Genomic DNA, 20,907 nt, shown 5'->3' on the forward strand with positions numbered 1-20,907 from the left:
CTGCCCCTCCCCCTGCTCTCTCTCTCTAAGGTAAATACATAAATCTTTAAAAAAAAAAAAAAAGAAGAAAAAAAAAAAGAATGGCCCAGAACACGGATTCTCATGTCCTAATCTCTGTAAGAACAGACTGGGGCTTTTATTTACGTTTCCAAATCGAAAGGAAGCTTTAAAAAAGAAAAAAAAAAAATCAGTCATATGCAGAATGCAATCATCAGACTGCAATTGCTAATGTCTCCTCTCAGAGAATCTTTCATATCAGGAAAAAGCATGGTTAAGGGGCTGATTATAAATTATCAACTGCTTGCTCGTCCCATTAAAAGCTGGGCATGTTCTCTAATAAAACAGAAGAGAGAAACCGCATTTATTAACAATTAGTAGATCTATTTTAAGCAAGGGTTGGGAACTGGACTTCAGCCCGCTCTGGTATTATTAAAGAGCATGACACATAAAACCAAATCCCCAGGCAAGCAGCTGCTGAATCAGCACCGGCCAAGATGCCAAGGTCCCAGTTAAGCAAGCGCATGGGCTACTGCCCTGACTCACTTAATCCTGCAGGAAGCTCGGGAGAGGGATTATAATTTACTGCTGGAGAAGAGGGAAGTTTTTTAATGCTTGATCTTTAAGGCTGCATGTTTTCTCATTGTTACACTGCCACGCTACAAAGTGGTAGCTTCTACTCTGTAAAGAAACAAATTTTAAAAAGATATAATTTAAGAAAGTGTTCAGTTTGGAAATGGTTTTCAAACCTGCAGTTGTCAGGCAGGTATTCTGTCTCTCTGCATGCATTTGGAGAACCGGACCCAGGTATCAGCGTGTTAAGACAGGACCCACCAGGCCATTTTTCTACAAACTATGTAACTAGCTTGAGAGTGGCAGTAGTCTCTTGGGAGTGCACTGAGCTAGACTTGTCGAGTAGGGCACAGTTAACATGTACTGTTTTTACTATTAATCAGACCTCAATAAAATAGTATTTTTAAGTATAACTAAATTGGGTAGGGAGCACCTGGGTGGCTCAGTCGGTGAAGCGTCTGCCTTCGGCTCAGGTCATGGTCCCAGGGTCCTGGGATCGAGTCCCACATCGGGCTCCCTGCTCAGCGGGAAGCCTGCTTCTCCCTCTGCCTCTGTCTCTCCCCCTGCTTGTGCACACGCACTCTCTCTCAAATAAATAAGATATTTTTAAAAACTGGGTTGAAAATATAGGAATGGTGACTAAACCATAATACATTCCCTGATCAAACTTCACACACGTATTAAAGTAGTTTATAAACCTGCAGTAACATGGCATGCTTCTCAAGACAAGGTTCGTTGGAAAAAACGTGCTTAGAACAAGGGCTACTCTGCAAAACAAAGAGACCAGAGACTCTCGTCACTTGCACATCACGACCCCTGGAAGCTCTGCCTACAGCAACCGCCACAGAGCCACGGGCGTCTGGGAGCCGCGAGGCTGCAGCCTGGGGTGCCTCCCTCGTGGATCCAGTGTAGACCAAGTTCAACTGCTTCCGCGGGAGCCCTGCGGCTGGGACCCCAGCTACGGGAGGCCCCCCGAGGGGCAAGCCCCACGCTGGGCGGGTGGGTGGCTCCACCCTGGGAAACGGGTTGGCATCATCTGGCGTGGGAGGAGATGCCGTACCCCACAACTCATCAGCTCCGCCCCCAGCTGCGCAGCGAGGCCTGCCGCAGGCTTCCTCCCCTTGTGCGCGTACCCCGTGAAATGACCTGTAAGATGTGCGCTCTCCTTTGTGCATTAAGTTGCCACCTAGAATTTTCATGATAGAGTTTAAACAGATGCAAAGCATAGAATTTCAGGGAGAATCCAAATCCTGATATTTTAAAACGAAAGAGTTCCATCACTCTCTTCAGTGCAACCACCAGAATAAAAACACCCACGGGGATGTGATTTCCACCATTACCCATTTTAAAAAATATTGGAGCAAACTGCTTTTTACGAGTGAAATATGTCCTATCATCTTTTATTCTCGTTTTGTGAGAAATACGACTTCTATTCACTCCTGCCTCAGAATTAGACATATTTTTATGCTGGAACGTTTCCATAGTTGGTCACTCCATCATACTCTATCATAAAAACTGTTTAAGTGCTGAGATTTAATGTTCTGTTTCCTGTGACTCTGTGAAAATACGTTCCCATAGATCAAGTTATCAGGAACAACAGTCGTGGCACAAAATCGATCAAACAACGTGATGATGTATCTTGAAAAAAAAATCAGAAATTCTATTGGTAATAAAATTCTCAAAACTATGATCGCAGGAGGCTTTGCCAGTGTTTCCGGTGAGGCTGACGTGGGAAGAGGAAGGGACACGTGACCCTAACCTCAGGCACATTCCCGGGCAGTGCAGATCTGGAAAGGATTCTGGTGGGCATCTCGGGGCTGGAAACTGGTTGGGTCGGGGTTTAGCTGTCAGTGTAAATGTGCACTGGAAGCTGCATTTGGGAAACTGATTGCTGACTGTGTCTACACGTCTGTGGGCCAGCCTGTCAGTGGACACTGGAAGGGTCAGCTCGGGAGGCTGTCCTGCTGCATCGCTTTGGTGCCAAGGATGCTGGCGCAGGCTCTGGAGCTGGCCCCCTACTTGGAGATGCACACGGGCCTGTGACCCCTGCCCTTCCTCCGAGCTCACCCTCTACCGGGACTGAGCTCAGCAGTCCCTGCTCCCTCGGGATGATGGCGAGCTGGGGAGGGGCCACTTAGCCAATGGTCATCCAGGTGAGCCACTCTGGATTGTCACCTAGACCCAGCTCTGTACCCCCGAGACCCCAGGTCCGACCTGACAAGGGAGCGAGCGCAACCCAGCACGATCCACTTTTCAGTTCTCCTTGGACCCGAGAATGGGTGGCAGTGACCCCTCCCCGAGGTGCCTGGACCCTTACCTGCCATTGACCACGCTCTTCTTCTCCAGCCCACTGGGCAGAACCACGGTGACCGCCACCATGCTATTCCTCAAGTTCTCCTTCATGTGCAGCAGGTTCTGTGGAGGGCCGGGGGACACATCCCGGGGAAGCTTCTGTCTGCTGTGCACATTCGGCGTGGTCGGTTTTCCAGGAGGAGGGGGGGCACGAGCCTTCATCTTCCTCCTTAAACAGTGACAGCACAGAAGGACTGAATGAGGCAACAGCTTCCAAGTATGACCTTAATACCATCACCCATGAGCATCCAGCAGGTTTCTAGGACTTGCCCTCATGACAAACCATTCTGATAAGTATTTCTCCCTCCTCAGAACAGCCTTCTGAGGTACATAACCCTTTTCAAAATCCCCAAAATTGGCACACTCCTCGATACTAACAGAAAGGGGACAATTAAGAAAAACAGAAGAAGTGTGCTTGAAAAGAAGCGTGATTGAAAAGAAAGGATCAGCCAAAAAATGGGTTTACCACCGGCGAGTGGCATGGTCATAATTTATAAAGATCAAGGAGGGGCTGGTGCAGCAGAGTTTGCGTGGACCAGCCCTTTCTGAGCCACTGAGTGGCCACCTAGTTACGTGGACTCCACCAATGGTCTGCCTCACTCCAGCTTCGATCCATGACCATGACCAGCTGAGGATCTGGAATCCACAGATCCATGATGTTGGGGACGTGTTATGACAGCATCGGGATGTACTAAATTAGCCAGAAAGCCCCTCTGACCAACGCCCACCCACAGGCCACTGTGCATGCAGGCGGCTGCTGGGCAGCGAGGGACACGAGTGATAATACTGTCACCTTATTCCTGGCTATGCTTTGAATTCTCAGTTCACTTTGCAGGAGATTTATAAACATATGACAGCAAGTCACCCCATCTGAGAAACATGAACATTTAAAAAATTTTTTTAATTTTATTTTTATTGTAATTTTATTTTATCATGTTGTGTTAGTCACCGTACAATACATCATTAGTTTTTGATGTAGTGTTCCATGATTCATTGTTTGCGTATAACACCCAGTGCTCCATGCAGAACGTGCCCTCTTTAATACCCATCACCAGGCTAACCCATCCCCCCACCCCCCTCCCCTCTAGAACCCTCAGTTTGTTTCTCAGAGTCCATAGTCTCTCATGGTTCGTCTCTCCCTCTGATTCCCCCCCCCTTCATTTTTCCCTTCCTTCTCCTAATGTCCTCCATGCTATTCCTTATGTTCCACAAATAAGTGAAACCATATGATGAGGAACAAGAACATTTTGAGAAAGTCTTGTCTCCTCCAGATTATTCAGGAAGGCAAATGGCCTTACTTGACATATGTATTTTATTTTATATAAATGTATGTCTCTGTCTACATGTATGCATACATACGTGTATATATATGTACATATAGAGACATTTATGTGTACATAAGGACCTTATTTTACAGAGGCCCTAGGTATTTTATAATAGCTAGTATTTACTCAGCACCAGGGCCTCTGCTAATAATAACCTTAGGAAGCTCACCTCATTCAATGCTCCAACTATTTGGCAGCTGAGAAAATTGCACATCCAAGAGATTCGTAGCAACCCTGAAGGCCCATGGTTATTGGTGTTGGAGCAGGGATGGAGAGCAGACGTGCCCGACTCCCAGGGGCTTCTCCTGCCCACCTTGCCCCCCCCCCCACCTCCTGCCATGCTCTGCTGATCCACAAAGAGCTAACGAGCTTAAATCCTCCCGCAGAGCAATCTTCTTGGGGGCACTCTGGCCCAAAGTATCAGGCACGGTAATTCCATTTCTAGAAATTGGTCCCAAAGAAATAATCCCCCAATTATTGCACCATGGGAGGTTCAGAGGTGCTCAGTACGACATAATTTACAATGGCAAACACACATAAAATAATCGAACCGCAGGTCAATAAGAGACAATTTCAATAAGCTATGGTACTTCAAAACAATGTTATACTGGTACTAGTTAAATACACTCTAAAAGTACAAAATTTGATGTGCCAAAATACTTGATTTAAGTTTTTTTTTTTAGAAAACAAATATTATTTTAGAAAATTCCGTTTTTAAGAGAATTAGGCATTGTAGCAATAGATCATAAACAATCTAGAAAGACACACTAAAGAATCTCCGGGTTATGTGTATTATGACATTTTGATATTTTCATTTCTATGCATTTCCTACTTTTTCTATAATATCACCTGTATATGAATTACTTGTAAAACAAAAGAGGTTGCTTAAAATTGGGGGGAAAATAGTAAATGGGATTCCGAGCTGGGCACAAGCTTCTGCCATTCCTGTCACTGGTTAACACAAAGATTTGGATCAGAATGACATTCCAGTCTCCTCCTCTACTGTGATGCGTAGACATAAATTAATTCCCTTTTTTCTTAGTAAAAACCTTACATCTGTGTCATAATTTTTATCATTTATGCCTATTCTTACCCCTTACATACTTTCTAATTTTTTAACTTACAGAAATGAAAATGAAGTAGTTGGCATATAGCATGTGGGTGGAAGGGCTTTATATTATTAATTCACCTACCCTCCCGATGACACTCTGAGGAGGTACTAACCATTTATAGGCAAGGAGTGTGGGCACATCTTGGTAAGACTAGAAAGTGGCAGAGCTAGCAATAAACCTGAATGATTTTAAGCACTGAATTCTCCAGCCTGTTATGAAGAACAGATGTCACCCCATTTTACAGATGGGGAAGTCGAGTCCCAGAGAAGTAGGTTACAGAGTCCTTCACTAGTCAGTCTTGGGTTTGGGGCTAGATGCTCAGGCCCCCAGCAGCCCACTTGCTATTCACATTACCTCCCAAAGATGTTTTCATTGGGGAAAAAAAGTGTTTATTTTTATCATTTTGGGGAAATGAATACATTTGCCCAGGGAGCTCTCTCTTTATTGCTGGATACTAATAAACCTGGCTTGAACTCCTTCTGAGTCAAACAGAAGCAGCTCCTGATGCATTTATTCTTTCGGCCGGCACGACCATGGGAGCAGAAGTGGGGAGGGAGGCGTAAGAAACTGCCAGTCCCCACAGTTTTTCCCACATGGACAGTCTCCCCAGCTACCACCTGCCCCAGCTCTCATCACTGACAGCTGCCCACCTGCAGCGTCCTCCTACCATCTAGACTCCGCCAGTGGATCCTGTTGCCTCTCGGGATTCCCTCACTCCAAACGCAGGAGATGAGCACCGACCACAGAGGGCTGTGCATCTTCTCACACCTTACTCCGCACGGTGCACCCTGACCCCACCCCCCATGCAAGAGTGACAGCCCTGCAGGCTGTGAGGACACCCAGGGAAGCTTCTGTCCAGCACAGTGTTACGTGGGTATGCACGTGTGCACGTGTGCATGCTTGTGCATGCTTGTGCACGCACACTGAAGCTAGCCAACACTGATAGAACTGGAACATTGCACACAGCAACATGAATTTCTGGCTCTGGTAAGATCCGGTAAAGCCCTCAACTCCTTCATAGCAAAAACTGGGTGTGTGCTTCCATTTGGACTCAATGCTCTCACATACCTGTCCCCTGTAGGGCTGGGGACTGGCACAGCCTGAAAGTCAGGGCTGTCCCCTGACCCTCCATCCTGAACCCACCCCTACTCTTCCCCCAGTCACCTGGCAATGGGTCTAATGCTCCCTGCTCCTGGAAAACCCACAATTATGCCCCCTTGCCTCTGCCACATTGTACACCCTGCCTCGTATGCTTTGCTCTCTTGAAAACACAGCTCAAAACCACGTCTTCTGAGAAGCCTCTGGATGCTCTGGGCCTAAGGACACAAGGCTGAGACCAGTGCTCCCCTCCCAGCTACACTCAGGAAGCACGTGAGAAGCTTAACCAAGTGCCCAAGTCCCAGCACGACCAATCGAATCTGCATTCCCGGAGAGGTGGTTATGTTAACGGATCGCAACATTTCTCTAGAACAGAGCCTCCTTAACATCAAAATGGCACGGGGTTTTAGTTGCGATTTCTGTATCATTTGACGAAAGCAACTGACAGATTATGAAGATGTATGTCGATAAATTTGTGAATTTGTGTTTTTATTTTTCACCGAATAATATCTGCATATTTTGAGGGGTGCACTTGGGAAATTTCAGTCCATGCCAAAAATGGTGCCTGAGGTGTAGACGGAGTCAAGGCCAAACTTCAGAAGTGGTGTGTGTCTGTGAGTACACAGACCCCAGGGGGAGAAAGCCGCTCCATGCCAGCTCGAGACACTGGACACACACACCCACCCCCGCTGCTATCGACCTCCCCAACGTGGCAATTCTGGTGCCTCATGTCTTCAACTTAATTTAACATCTCTGGAGGACAGCAGATGTTTTAATTTTTTTAAAGATCTTATTTATTTATTTGAGAGAGAGAGAGAGCGAGCGAGCACATGAGCAGGGGGAGATGGAGAAGCAGACTCCCTGCTGAGCAGGGAGCCCAATGTGGGGCTTGATCCTAGGACCCCGGGATCATGACCTGAGCTGAAATCAGATGCTTAACCGATGGAACCACCCAGGCATCCCAACAGCAGATGCTTTATTAAGGCTGTTTATATTCTCAATATGTAGTGCACTGCCCTTCATATCTATAGGTATTTACAAACACCTACTGATGACGATGACCGGGGTGAAGGTGAAAACCATATAGGGTCTCAGCCTACAAGGTGCAGAGCAGACTTAGAAAATCCTGAGGCAAGAATGATCCTGAAGAAATCTGCATAGGTGGCCTTGAGCAGTCCGGAGAATGGCCAGAATTTGGAGCTGTGAGAGAAGGAGAGGAATGGAGGGAAAAAGTCCTAGCTGGGGAAAAGTATGCAGTGGGGGGGGGGGGGGGGGGGAGGAAAACAAAATGGTAATGCACATCCTAGAAGAAGACAGCATTATGGGCTGTGTCTACTCAGCGCACCAGAGTGCTTTGTTTCTCCAACCTACTCTGTCTCATTTGAATCCTTGTAATCTAAGGACGAAGATCTACTGCTCTCATTTTGCTGGTTGGGGAACCCATGAGCAGGTGGTTCCAAATAACAGCGTCCCACAAATATTTGGGGATTATCTTTTTCAAGGTCACTGAGAAAGGGGAGGGAAGCAGAAGGTGGTTTTGTGTCTGTTTTGTTCAAGGGGAGAGGCCCAGCTGCTGCAGGAAATAGGGTCTGGTTGGGAAGCAGGCCAAGGAGCTAAGGAATCCATAGCCAGTGGGGATCCCAGATCACCTGTGAGAACCAGTGCGGGAGAAAGTGCTGGAAGGCGCGTGGGGGGAGCCCTGATGGAGGCAGCCAGAGCAGTGAGCACAAACAGTTCTGGGGACATGCAGCCTGAATGAGAGGGGGGTAGCCCATGGGGAGGGTGCACGGACAGAGCGATCGTGGGAGGAAGACTGATGGGTCCACGAGAGCAGGAAGAGCGCCCCACGATGTTTGAGGTTCCAAGCCTCTGACTCCAGTACAAGGTTCAGAGCAGGTCAACAGAGGACACACTCTGGGAGGCGATGACCAGGTGGCTTTCGATGGCCTGGGTCTGAGATGACAGTGTCATTCCCAAGTGGAGGCAAGTGTGGGCAGGGGAGAGGACTGAGGTCCATCGACTGAGGACCCTGTTCTCTGAATGCTGCGAGGTCCCCACTCGGAACCCAGCACAGCCGCGGTGCCAACCACCACCAAGCCCTGCAGCGGGATCCCGCGCGTCTGCAGGTGGTGCGTCTGCAGCGGGGAGAGGGAGGAGGGGCGAGCCGAGGCACAGTGGTCACCACTCGGCCGGACCTTGGCCTTCTCTTAGTCTCGGCTGGCTGGTGGGTCTCAGTCTTGGACATCATCCTGCGTGTCCCAGGTAAGCCATCAGGATCTAAGACGCTGTGCATGGGTTTCTTCTTTCTGGATCTCAGTTCCTTTGGGGACATCGGGGGCTGGGCCGTAGGACACTTCCAATTCTAGTATACCAAACCACGGAAAAATATGAACCCCAAATTACCACTATTATAATTAGGATTAGGATGGCCACTATCCAAAAAAAAAAAAAAAAAAAGGATATGGAGAAATTGGGACCCTTGTGCTCGTGCTCTGCCGGCGGGAATGCAAAGGGGTGCAACCACTATGGAAAACAGTATGGAGGTTCCTCAAAAAAATAAAAATGGAACCCCCATAATTCCTCTTCTGGGTCCAGGAATGCCTTGGTGATAGTGCAGGTTTGGTTCCAGAGCACCTCAGTGTGGCAGCTATACCACAAGAAACCACTCAAATGAGGGGCACCGGGGTGGCTCAGTCGGTTAAGTGTCCAACTCATGATTTCGGCTCAGGTCATGGTATCAGGGTTGTGAGATCGAGCCCTGTGTCAGGTCCCATGCTCAGCAGAGTCTGCTTGAGAGTCTCTCTCCTTCTGCCCCTCCGCGGCTCGCGTGCTCTCTCTAAATAAATAAATAAATAAAATCTTAAAAAAAATAAAAATACTTTATTGTTAAGAAATGCTAGCCATCATCTGAGCTATCGGGACGTCATCATCTTTTTGCTGGTGGAGGGTCTGCCTCGATGCTGACGGCTGCTGACTGATCAGGGTGGTGGTGGCTGAAGGATGGAGTGGCTGTGGCCATTTCTTAAACTAAGACAACAATGAATTCTGCTACATGGATTGGCTCTTGCTTTCATAAATGATTTCTCCATAGCATGTGATGCTGTTTGATAGCATTTTACCCACAGAACTTCTTCTAAAATTGGAGTCAGTCCTCTCAAACCCCACTACTGCTGCTTTATGTATAATATTCTAAATCCTTGTTGTCACTTCAACAATCTTCACAGAGTCTCCACCACGGTCTTTGCTCATCCATAAGAAGCAACCCTCTCCATTGAAGTTGGATCCTGAGATGCAGCAAATCAGTCCCATCTTCAGGCTCCACTTCTAGTTCTAGTTCTCTTGCTATTTCTACTACATCTTCAGTTACTTCCTCCAATATAGTCTTGAACCTTTCAAAGTCATCCATGATGGCTGGAATCACCTTCCTCCAACTTCCTGCTCATGTTGATATTTTGATCTCTTCCCATGAATCATGAATGTTCCTAATGGCATCTAGAGTGGTGAATCCTTTCCAGAAGGTTTTCAATTGACTTTGCCCAGATGCATCAGAGGAATCACTAATCTAGGGCAGCTAGGGCCTTATGAAGTAAGACTTGACAGTCAAAATTACTGCTTGATCCATGGGATATGGAGCGGATGTTGTGTGGCAGGCATGAAAACAACATTCATCTCGTTGTCCATCTCCATCAGAGTTCTCGGGAAACCAGGTACATTGTCAATGAGCAGTCATATTTTGAAAGGAACCCTTTTTTCTGCAGTAGGTCTCAGTAGTGGGGTTAAGAGATCCAGTAAAACATGCTGTAAACAGATATGCCACCACCCAGGTTTTATGGTTTTATTTGTAGAGCGCAGGCAGAGTAGATTCAGCACAAATTTTAAGGGCCTTACGATTTTTGGAATCGCTTCAGTCACCAGCTGTATTAGCCCCTAACGAGAGAATCAGCCTGTCCTTAGAAGCCAGACACTGACTTCTCTCTCACTATGAAGTCCTAGATCAGTCTCCAATAGACGGCTGTTTTGTCTACACTGGAAATCCATTAGCATAGCCACCTTCATTAATTCCCTCAGCTGGATCTTCTGATGACTGGCTGTAGCCTCTCCACCCGCCCCTGCTGCTCCACCTTGAGATGCTTCTTTCCTTAAACCTCATGCACCAACCTCTGCTAACCTCAGACTTTTCTTCTGCAGCCTTCTCACCTCTCAGCCTCCATAGAACTGAAGAGTCAGGGCCTCGCTCTGGATTGGGCTTTGGCTTAAGGGAATGTTGTGGCTGCTTTGATCTTCTTTCCAGACCTTTAAAACTTCCTCCATATCAGCAAGAAGGCTGTTTTGCTTTCTTATCATTTGCGTGTTCGCTGGAATAGCGCTTTGAATTTCCTTTAAGAACTGTTCCTCTGTGTTCACAACTTGGCTCACTGGTTGTCACAGGAGATCCTGCTTCCAGCCTGTCTTGGCTTTCGACATGCCTTCCTCCCTGAGCTTAATCATTTCTAGCTTTTGATGAAAATTAAGAGACGTGTGGCTCTTCCTTTCACTTGAACATGTAGAGGCTACTGTAGGGTTATTAATTGGCCTCATTTCAACACTGTTTTGTCTCAGGGAATAGGGACGCCCGAGGAGAGGGAGAGATAGGAGGAACAGCTCTATGGAGAATTACAACACACACAACATTTATCAATGAAGTTCACTGTCTTCTATGGGCATGGTTTGTGGTGACCCAAAACAATTACAATAGCAACATCGAAGATCGCTGACCGTAGACCACCTGGACGAATATAATGAGAAATTTTAAAATACTGTGAGAATTACCAAGATGTGATACAGAGACACAAAGTTAGCAGATGCTGTCGGAAAAATGGCGCCGATAGACTTTCTCAATGCAGGGTTGCCACACACCTAACAGTGATAAAAAATGCAGTATTTGTTCAGTGCAACATAGCCAAGCACAATACAACAGCATATGTCTGTCTCTACCCAAAAGAACTGAAAGCAGAGACTTGAAAAGATCCCCCCAGGTTCATGGCAGCATTATTTACAATAGTCAAAAGGTAGAAGCAACCCAAGCACCCATCACCGATGAATAAGCAAAATGTGGTAAGTACACATTCCGGAATATTCTCCAGCCTTAAAAAGGAAACAAACTCTGAAGCACGCTACAACACGGAGGAACCTCAAGGACATTGTTATACTAAGTGAATAAGCCAGAGACAAAAAGGCAAATACTGGGTGATTCCCCTTACTTGAGGTTCCGATAGCCGTCAGAGAGACCGACCTTGGAATGGAGGGCACCAGGGGTTGGGGGCGGGCGGGACGGAGAGGTTTTGTGTAACGAGTTTAACAGTTTTTGTTGAGCAGAGTTTTGGTTTTGCAAGATGAAGAGTTCGGGCGATTGGCTGCAGGACGACGTGAATGTACCGAACGCTACCGACCACACGCTGAGAAATGGTTAGTATACTCAATTTCATGTTGTGTGTATTTTATCACAACTGGATCAGAATAATTTCATCCTAATAAGATTAGACGTTCATCCTGGTAGTTTTATCAGTTCCAGCGCATAAGGCAGGCTTACTGTCAGGTCTGTCTTCTGTCCCCCACTGGGCTCCTTCCTGGGGACCCCTCAGCCCCCTGGGCACAGAAGGAATTTCTTTTGCTGAGCACGCTAGGGGAAGAGAAGGCGGCTGCACAACTGCCAAGGGTGGAGGGAGGCCCAAGGCCCGTTAGAGCAAAGGGGGTGGGTGAGGCTGGACCCCCCAGGGGAGGGACCCCCACAGGAGCGGGTCCAGAGGGTGGGGGCAGGTTGTTGGATTAAGCTTCTCTGTGCATGACGGGAGAGTGATGGGGTCTCCTCTGCCGCCCTCTGGAATCCTCCTCCACCCAAGCAGCACCCACAATACCTGGGTTCGGGCTTGTCTTTTCGAGGACGTAACTGAGTGCCAGTTCGAGAGCTGAAGCCGCCCAGGTGGACAGACACCCCAAGCTCCTCTGAAAGCGAGCACTGTCTCCACGTAAAGCGGTCACGGCGCCACCAGCTTCCTCCACCAGGGAAGGACTGCTGCTGTTCCCATGGACCCGATCATCTTAACTCGGTCCTCAAAGGTCACCGCACTGCCAACCTGGTGGCTCCCAGACTGGTGGCTCCCTTCCAGAAGGTCTGTGCAGGTGCCGTGGAGTCCCACACCAAGGAGCACGTGACAGTTAAAAGGGCAGGGCCCCTCCTGGGCACGTCCTGGGCAGGTGACCCAGCTGGCAACCCCACCCTCCTTCCCTGCACTGTCAGGGAGAAGCAGGGCCGGTCCCACGTGCCTCAGGGACTGAGTCACTGAGCAAGCAGCACCCCCTCCCTGGGCTCCCTCCAGGTACAAGACTGGGTGTGCCCCAGCAGAAACTATAAAACAAAATAATATGTACAAAAACATCTCTGGCATTTCAAAGGTCATCAAGCAGAACACCAGATGGTTTTCGATTCAAACCATCCCATATTTCCTGTCTAAATTTCTGGGCGGTGCTTGCTAGCTCCCACATCACCTGGGATGCCACCAGCTGACGATTTTCTTCCCAGAGCTCATCCACATGCAGCAGAACGCTGAGCTCTGTTCCCTCAACGCGAGGCCATCCAGGACGCCGTGGGCTGCTCGTCTGGCACCACCTGGGTGCAGCGAGTACAAATTCCAGGGCTGGAGTCCAGGTGGCTGCATTAAAACCTAACTCCAAAGGCGCCCAGCCAGGCTGGGGGAGCCCGGGGCAGGCAGAGCCTGCAGCCTGCAAAGGGAGAATCCCCATAGCTCTCTACTCCAACTTCCCCAGAGCAGAGTCCAAAGGGCTCTCTGCTTTATTTTTATGTTTATTTATTTCTGTGCCTCAAACACTTTCTCAGTGTCCATGACCAGCGGACACTGAAGTCAGTGGTCATGCTGATGCCCGCTCACCTGCCCGCATGATTGATGCTCATTTACCATCCGGCTGCCCTGGCAGGAAGCAGGGCGAACAGTACCTGCCTAAAGGGAATTTCAAAGAGAAACCCGGCACACCCCACTCCTCCCGCTTAGGATCCACCTTGACTCAAGTTCTGCCTAACTGGGTCTGTTTTCGCCCTGGGCAGAAGGGAGTTGCCACTCTCTGCCCAAGATTCTTCCAAAGCAGAACATTTGATTCCTCCTAAAAGATTCTGAGAGTTAGAAATGAGCCGCCTTGGTTCTCAGGGTCACTTCGCTGCCAGTGTCAGCCTGGTCTCTCCTGCCAGGTAGCTGGACAAGGCCTCTGCCTCATCCCCGCGGAGGGAGCAGCCTGGAGGTGGGCTAGGGAACCCTAGGAGAGTCCCAGGCAGCTGAGTCAACGCAGGCTCCCGGCCTCGCCCCAGACCTCCTGAATCGGACTCTGCATTTGTCACGCTCCGGGTGATTGCTGGGGGCAGTCCTGGTTGGGAGGAAGCATCAGAGAAAGGGGCACATTTCTAACAGGATTTTAATAATGATGCCATGGAATATTATTTTGCACACTTATTTAGTCCTGTGAGCCAGGGCCAAGTGCATCTGAGAAGATAGTCATCCACTAAACAAACATGGTCGGCCGCAGCGTGTCCCAGAACCATTCCAAGACCGACGATAAGAGGTATAAGTCGCCCTCCACAAGCTCACGGTCTCCAAGGGCAGACTGGTATTACCAGGCGATAGCACAGGTAAGTACAGAAAGAAGGACAGACCGCGCTACTCACGGGTTATAAAGGACTCCCGATTTGGGCTGGGTTCGGGAAGTGACCTGCGAGCCGTGATATGAAGTCAGTCGGAGGTGGCAAGGACAGGGGTGGCGTGAGCTGTTCCCAGCAAGGACGTGAGAGGGAGGCAGGGGGCTGAGCGTGGACTGGATCGTGGAGAGCCCTGTTCATTTCCTACGAACCACATTGAGCAAGACAGCGGCTGCTCTCGAGGCGCATGCGCACACGCGCTCATCCTAACAGCTCTGGAAGGCAAGCTCAGAAGCCAGGGCAATTCAAGGCAGCAGACCATCAAATCCAAAGGAGAGACGCAGGGTCACAGCAACAGGAGAGGGACGGGGTTCGAAAGAATCGGGCAGAAAGCTCTACATGAACAGGACTGAGGGAAATGAGAGCACGTTCTAGAACAGCATGTCCTCCAACTGGGGGGAGGATGTGGTGGGTCTGGTATGAGAAGCTAGAGAGAAAGGAGCCTGGCTGAGAGTGCCAGCCCTCCCGATGGAAAGCCCCAGAAGGTGAGGTGTTCAGACAGGTGCAACGGGGCCTGCAGGCCCAGGAAGACAGGCCGTGTGGGCAGCTACAACCCCCGCCTACCCAGCAACCTCAACTGGAATCTTGGGGTGGACACTGTATTTCCATTTTGCCCAGCAGTCTCGGGGGGAGGGGACTAAGCTGGTAGAGATGGGGACAAGGGCTCCAAGTGGAGCGGACGTGTGGGAGTGGGCAGGGCGTGGGTGTGTGCCTTCCCAAGTCTGCAGGGTCCCTGTAGCCCCCTACGCATTCGGTTAGGACTCCAGTCAGTACACTGTGAGGATGAGAGAGGACCAGTCGAGTGCCTCTCAAGTGCTTCTGCTCTGCGTTCTAGCATTGACACTCGGATGTCATGACGCCGATGGTGCTGGTTTCTGAACTGCCCACTTGGGTACACTGCAGGTTAGGAAGCGCTAGCTGTGTAAGCCACCACTTTCCGGACCGAAAGCACTAAAGACGCACGAGGGCTGGGTCTGGCTCGGGGCTCGCAAATACTCTGGGCTCTCTGCCCACGAGGCCTGAGCTTGAGTTTCCATGTAGACTGAACCAGGTAACAGATGTAAGGTGACTGGTGCAGGACCTGGCAAGGAGTAGGTGCTCAGAACAGGTCTCCTGTCTTTACATACTCTCTTGTGCCCAAAGAGGGTATCTGACTCATGGAGAAATCTAAAAGGGACCTAGGACGGTGCGAAGTTCATTTACAGCAAAAAGGTGCACCTGGGCAGCATGGAAATTTCATCAAGTTACAATGTGCTTGAGTGTGCCTGTTTAGTTTTTTAAAACAAGTGTTCTAAAATAATTATAGAATTCTTAAGTAAAACTTTTGTGCAAGAAACCTCATTTCTAAAACACATTTTTCTTTAAACCAGAGTTTAGGAATCCCTAAAGATCTACAAATAGAGTTGTTGGCAGCCTAAAGGGTAAAAGATTTTTTTTAACATGTACAGTCATTTAAATAATCATTTGAATATATATTTAATTAGGAGTTTCCCAAATGGGGTCATCTGCATTGTACTCACTGCCACACCGTTCAGTACCAGTGTTGGGTGGGGTTGGGACCACACTTGCAGCAGAGACTGAATAATGTCCCCTGCACTGTGAGGGTCAAAGGATCCCCGGTGGTCCAAACCCAAAGTCCTACACTGCTTCAGAACTGACCACGCTTTTTTTCTGTTGCCCAAAAACGTGATGAGAAGGTCCTGCCCTTGTAATTAGCTGTACGGTGTTAAAAAGGCAATGACGAATATTTGATTTAACTACTTTTCAGTATTGTGTTCGCTTGCATTATCAAACATGTCCATCAAATTAATGGGATCTTGTTATCTGCATTAGAAAGCAACCATAGGGGTGCCTGGGTGGCTCAGTTGGTTGAGTGTCTGACTCTTGGTTTTGGTTCAGGTCGTAATCTCAGGATCGTGAGCTCGAGCCCCGTGTCGGGCTCCATGCTCAGTGTGGAGTCTGCTTCGGATTCTCTCTCCCTCTCCCCCTGCCCCTCCCGCTCATGCTCTCTTTCTCTCTCTCAAATAAATAAATAAATCTGAAAAAAAAAAAAAAAAGGCAACCATAATGCAGATGGCATTAATGTAAATGACGGTCATCATCTTAAAGTCAAAAGATTAACGTGCACAGTAAGAAACTGACCTACAGAGATTTAACTTTTTACATGTCAGATTGAATGCTGGTGATCGCAGTCAAGTGTCAGCACCACAGAAAGGGAGTGGATGGTCGTGATTCAGAGTCAGGCCCACATGGCTACGTGGCAGGCAGCCTCGGATCAAAGCCTGGCTCTGCCTCTCATTAGCTGTGTGCTCTCAGAAACTGACAGAGCCCTGTGCCTCAGTTTCCTTATTTGGAAAACAGGAACGACCCTGTAGGATTGCCATGATGATCTGATGTAATGATGCTTATGAGCTAGCACTCAAGTTCATAATAAGTATTAGCGACTAACAACTAACAACTTCGTTAATGTGACTTTTGTGCTTCATTTTGTGTAATTTATACATTCTGTTTTCATTTCACAGTTGTAAAAGGACCCTACTGACCTAGCTTCACGCTTGTAGGTATTTAAGAAAACTGTAATACATTTAATTGAATAAAAGAGGTCACAGTCATTGTTTTGGGACAGCTGTGAGACCACTTTCTTACACCATACGCAAAAATAAACTGAAAATGGATTAAAGACCTAAATGTGAAACCTGAAACCATAAACCCGCTAAAAGAAAACACAGGCATAATCTCTTGGACATCGGCCTTGGGAATATTTTTCTGGATATGTCTCATCATGCAAGGGAAACAAAGCAAAAATAAACTATTGGGACTTCATCACAATAAAAAGCTCTTCCACAGCAAAGGAAACCATCAACAAAATGAAAGGCAACCTACAGAATGGGAGAAGATATTTGCAAATGATACAAATGATAAGGGGCTCATATCCAAAATATATACAGAATTTATACAACTCAATGCCAAAAAACCAAACAATCCCATCAAAAATTGGGCAGAGGACCTGAACACATATTATTCCAAAGAAGACATCCAGAAGGCCAACAGAAACATGAAAAGATGCTCAACATCACTCATCATCAGGGAAATGCAAATCAAAACCACAATGAAGTATCACCTCACATCTGTCAGAATGGATAAAATCAAGAAGGAAAGAAGTAACACGTGTTGGCGAGGATATAGAGAAAAGGAACCCTCGTGCACTGTTGATGGGAATGCAAACTGATGCAGCCACTGTGGAAACCAGTATGGAGGTTCGTGAAAAAAAAAATTAGAAATATCTTTAGTGGCAGGTAGTGGGCACTAGGTGGCAAATATGGTGTCCAGTTCAAGTTGCCCAACGTGTATGGAGCGTTCCAGGTGAAAGTGGATTACAACCGGCTAGGCTACACGCACTTACACTCTTGCACTCAGTTGTCCATGAAGCCACTCCAGCACATGCAGTATGAGTGCATCATCCCCTCAGCCTAGCCCTACTATGCCAGCCAGAGACTTCTCCATGACGCTGGGGCTCTTCATCTTCAGCATGGTCTTCTTACACATGAAGGAGAAAGATCAGACTGACTGAGGGGGCAGAGCCCTGTGACTCCTTAAAACACACAGATGGCAGTTATGTAGGATTGGGTCTTCCTCTTATGGAGGTTTTTTTTTTTTTTTTTTTTTTAAAGCCATGGGACAGTGGTACAGCCTTACCTCAGTGGGAGCTACAGCATTGAGTACCAAGGGATTGGGGGTTGGGGAATGATTTTTATGTGAGTTTTTCCACCTAATGCTAAGTAGTATTTTTCATATGTGGTCACTCTCCTTTCTAAGATAAACATTGCCCTCCAACTTCAAAAAAAAAAAAAAAAGTGCCATAGTGCTATCTAGTAATTCCACTGCTGGGTGTTTACACAAAGAAAATGAAAACACTCATTCAGAAAGATATCTGCACCCCTATGTTTACTGCAGCATTATTTACAATAGCCAAGATATAGAAACAATCCCAGTATCTGCTGATAGATGAATGGATAAAGAAGCTGTATTGTGTATATATATATACACATATATACATACAATGGAATATTACTCAGCCATAAAAAAGAATAAGATCTTACCAATTACAACAACATGGCTGGATCTAGAGGGTATAAAGCTAAGTAAAATAAGTCAAAGACAAATATCAGATGATTTCATTTATATGTGCAATCTAAACAAATAAAAGAAATGAACAAAGAAAAACAGAAACAGACTCACATACACAGAGAACAAAGTGGTGGATGCCAGAGCGGAGGCGGTGGGGGGATGAGCAAAATAGGTAAAGTGGAGTAAGAGGTACAAACTTCTAGTTATAAAATGAGTAAGTCAGAGGGATGGTAATTAGAGCATAGGGAATATAGTCAATAGTACTATAATAACATCATAAGGTGACAGATGGTGAACACACTTATTGTGGTGAGCACTGAGTCATGTATACAATCATCTAATCACTATGTTGTAAAATGAAACTAATATAACATTGTGTGTCACTATACTTCAATAAAAAATAAAATACAATGAAATATTTAAAAATAAAATGGGTTGCTACACTATCAATTCTGAGACAGGCAGGCAGCCTGGAGTCCCAGGATTCATCAGGTATTTGCTGCTGGTCATCCATGCTATTTTAGATCATCTTCAACTGGACAGGCTGAACAGGAGAGGGCCAGGCAGGACGGCCAACACCCCACCGATGGCCAGGAGTGACCAGGCCACATGGGGTCTCAAAAGCTGATCATGAGACTGGAGAGAAGGCCCTTCCCACCCTAGCACCTTCTAAGGAAGGGGTGTGTGGTGCCTGCCCCTCCAGAGCCTCTTCTCTATTCCCTGAATCCAACCTTGGCAGCCCATCTGACCTCAGACTGGGCGAGTCATGTCTATCTTTGAGAAGAGAGTTAGACCTTCACAAAGAAGAGGATCACCTGGTCCTTGGGTCACGGTCACAGCAACAGCCGAGATTCCAAGAACATTCTAGAGCCTTTTGGGACATGCCCACGTGAGTGATGGATGCTTAGCTCTGACCAGACCTAGGTGTTCCTCTTAGATCTCATCTTATGGAGAGAATCAGGATTCTGTCTTTCCCTTCCCGTCCTGTGCAGAGGGGCACTGGTATCACCTGTGTGGCCAACTACATCATTCAGAGCCTGTCAGGCCTCTGACACTGCTCCTTGGGCGCCGGTCCCTTCCCCTGTGACTCCCCATCTACCCTGTTCACTCAGAAACCACACCCTGAGACTTGGATTTCAGAATGGGGCCTGCAGGTCACCCTATACTTCAGGGTCATGCTCCATAAGAGTCTTCAATAGGGTTGGCATGACCAAGGAAATTAACCGGTTTTCTTTTGTAAATGTGTTTTATCTAGTGGGTAGAGTTTCCCTTCTCCAAGATGCATCTACAATTTTCTAAAGAAATTCAATGAAAGTTTAAGCATATCAAGTGCTTGGTACGTGGAATCCAGGCAAATGGAGGGCCTTCTGCTGGCACCAACATCCTTCCATTTATCCTTCCAGGGACAATACAACTCCAGGACAAAGTGGAAGAAAGACATCCAATCCCAATAGCCGATGCTAGGAATAAACTACAGAAATGAGGGGGGGAATGCTGTGGAGGCAAATAGGGTGGGAACATGGTCTTCAAAACTATTCTCAGTGATATAGCAACAGTGCCAAGTGGGGAGGTGTGGCCTCCCTTTCAACCCACGCCAGGAGCAGGGACAGGGAGGGACACTGCTACCAAAGGGACTCGCCTTTCAACTGGGACTCAGAAAGAGCTATTTCAGAGGGCTCTGGAGTGGCTTAGATGGAATCCCCATTAGAAGCAGGATGCCACTGGGGTGCCTGGGTGGCTCAGTCAGTTGAGGGTCTGACTCTTGATGTCACCTCAGGTCATGATCTCAGGGTCGTGGGATCAAGCCCTACGTCAGGCTCTCTGCTCAGTGTGGAGTCTGCTTGTCCCTCTCCCTCTGCTCCTCCTTGCTCGAGGTCTCTTTTTCTCTCTCTCTCTCTAAAATAAATAAATGAAATCTTAAAAAACAAAAAGAAGCAGGATGCCACTTTTTAGACAAAATCCCCTTATCCCCACCTGAAGTCCACAGGCTCCATCCCACGTCTCACCCTTGCTTCCTGCTGAGAGATTCTGCATTCGTGCTCCCTCTACATCAAGTCCCTTCAGCACTTTGCTTTGTACTTGTAATAAAGTACAGCACCTTGGCAGAGCTTTGAAGGTCCGAGCCTTCCCACCTCGACTCCCCGCTGGCCTCAGCCCCGAAACCCGCCATGTCCCGACCGCACATCCTAGGAATAAGCAAGCTCTCCCTTGTTGAGGACTCACACATGCTGTTCCCCCTGCTGTAATGCTCTCCCCTCTCCTCAACTCCTTTCTACCCGCCATGATCCAAACTGACACATGCACCCCTAAAAAGGCCATCCCCCAATTCCTAATGAAGCCCCATTATTCTCCAGCAGGGTCTTGGTTCCTTCTCTAGTGCTTCTTGTGATCTGCACTCACAGGTCTTTGCTGGGCTGTTTAGGACCAGCCACGACTCTAGACTCACACTCCAAGGGAACAGGGGTCAAGACTTTGCTGTTCATCAGCAGACACAGTCGCTCAGCAACTACCTGCTGTATGAGTGAGTGAGTTCTTGCTGCTGGTATTCAGCTGCCATGCCATTGGCCAAGTTTGCCAAAAA

General features: G+C 47.7%; 1 protein-coding gene across 3 annotated transcripts in view; it reads right to left on the minus strand.

The window, feature by feature from the left end:
• The window catches only part of COBL (cordon-bleu WH2 repeat protein), a 278,487-nt gene that overhangs the window by 172,268 nt on the left and 85,312 nt on the right, over positions 1-20,907 (minus strand). For all 3 annotated transcript variants that reach the window (XM_032430638.1, XM_032430635.1, XM_032430636.1), the window contains exon 2: positions 2,888-3,091. In XM_032430638.1, the coding sequence (XP_032286529.1) occupies positions 2,888-3,091 (204 nt within the window). The remainder of the gene's footprint in view (positions 1-2,887; positions 3,092-20,907) is intronic.

The sequence above is a fragment of the Phoca vitulina genome, unplaced genomic scaffold (assembly GCF_004348235.1).
Source record: "Phoca vitulina isolate PV1807 unplaced genomic scaffold, GSC_HSeal_1.0 scaffold44, whole genome shotgun sequence".
Classification (NCBI taxonomy): domain Eukaryota; kingdom Metazoa; phylum Chordata; class Mammalia; order Carnivora; family Phocidae; genus Phoca; species Phoca vitulina.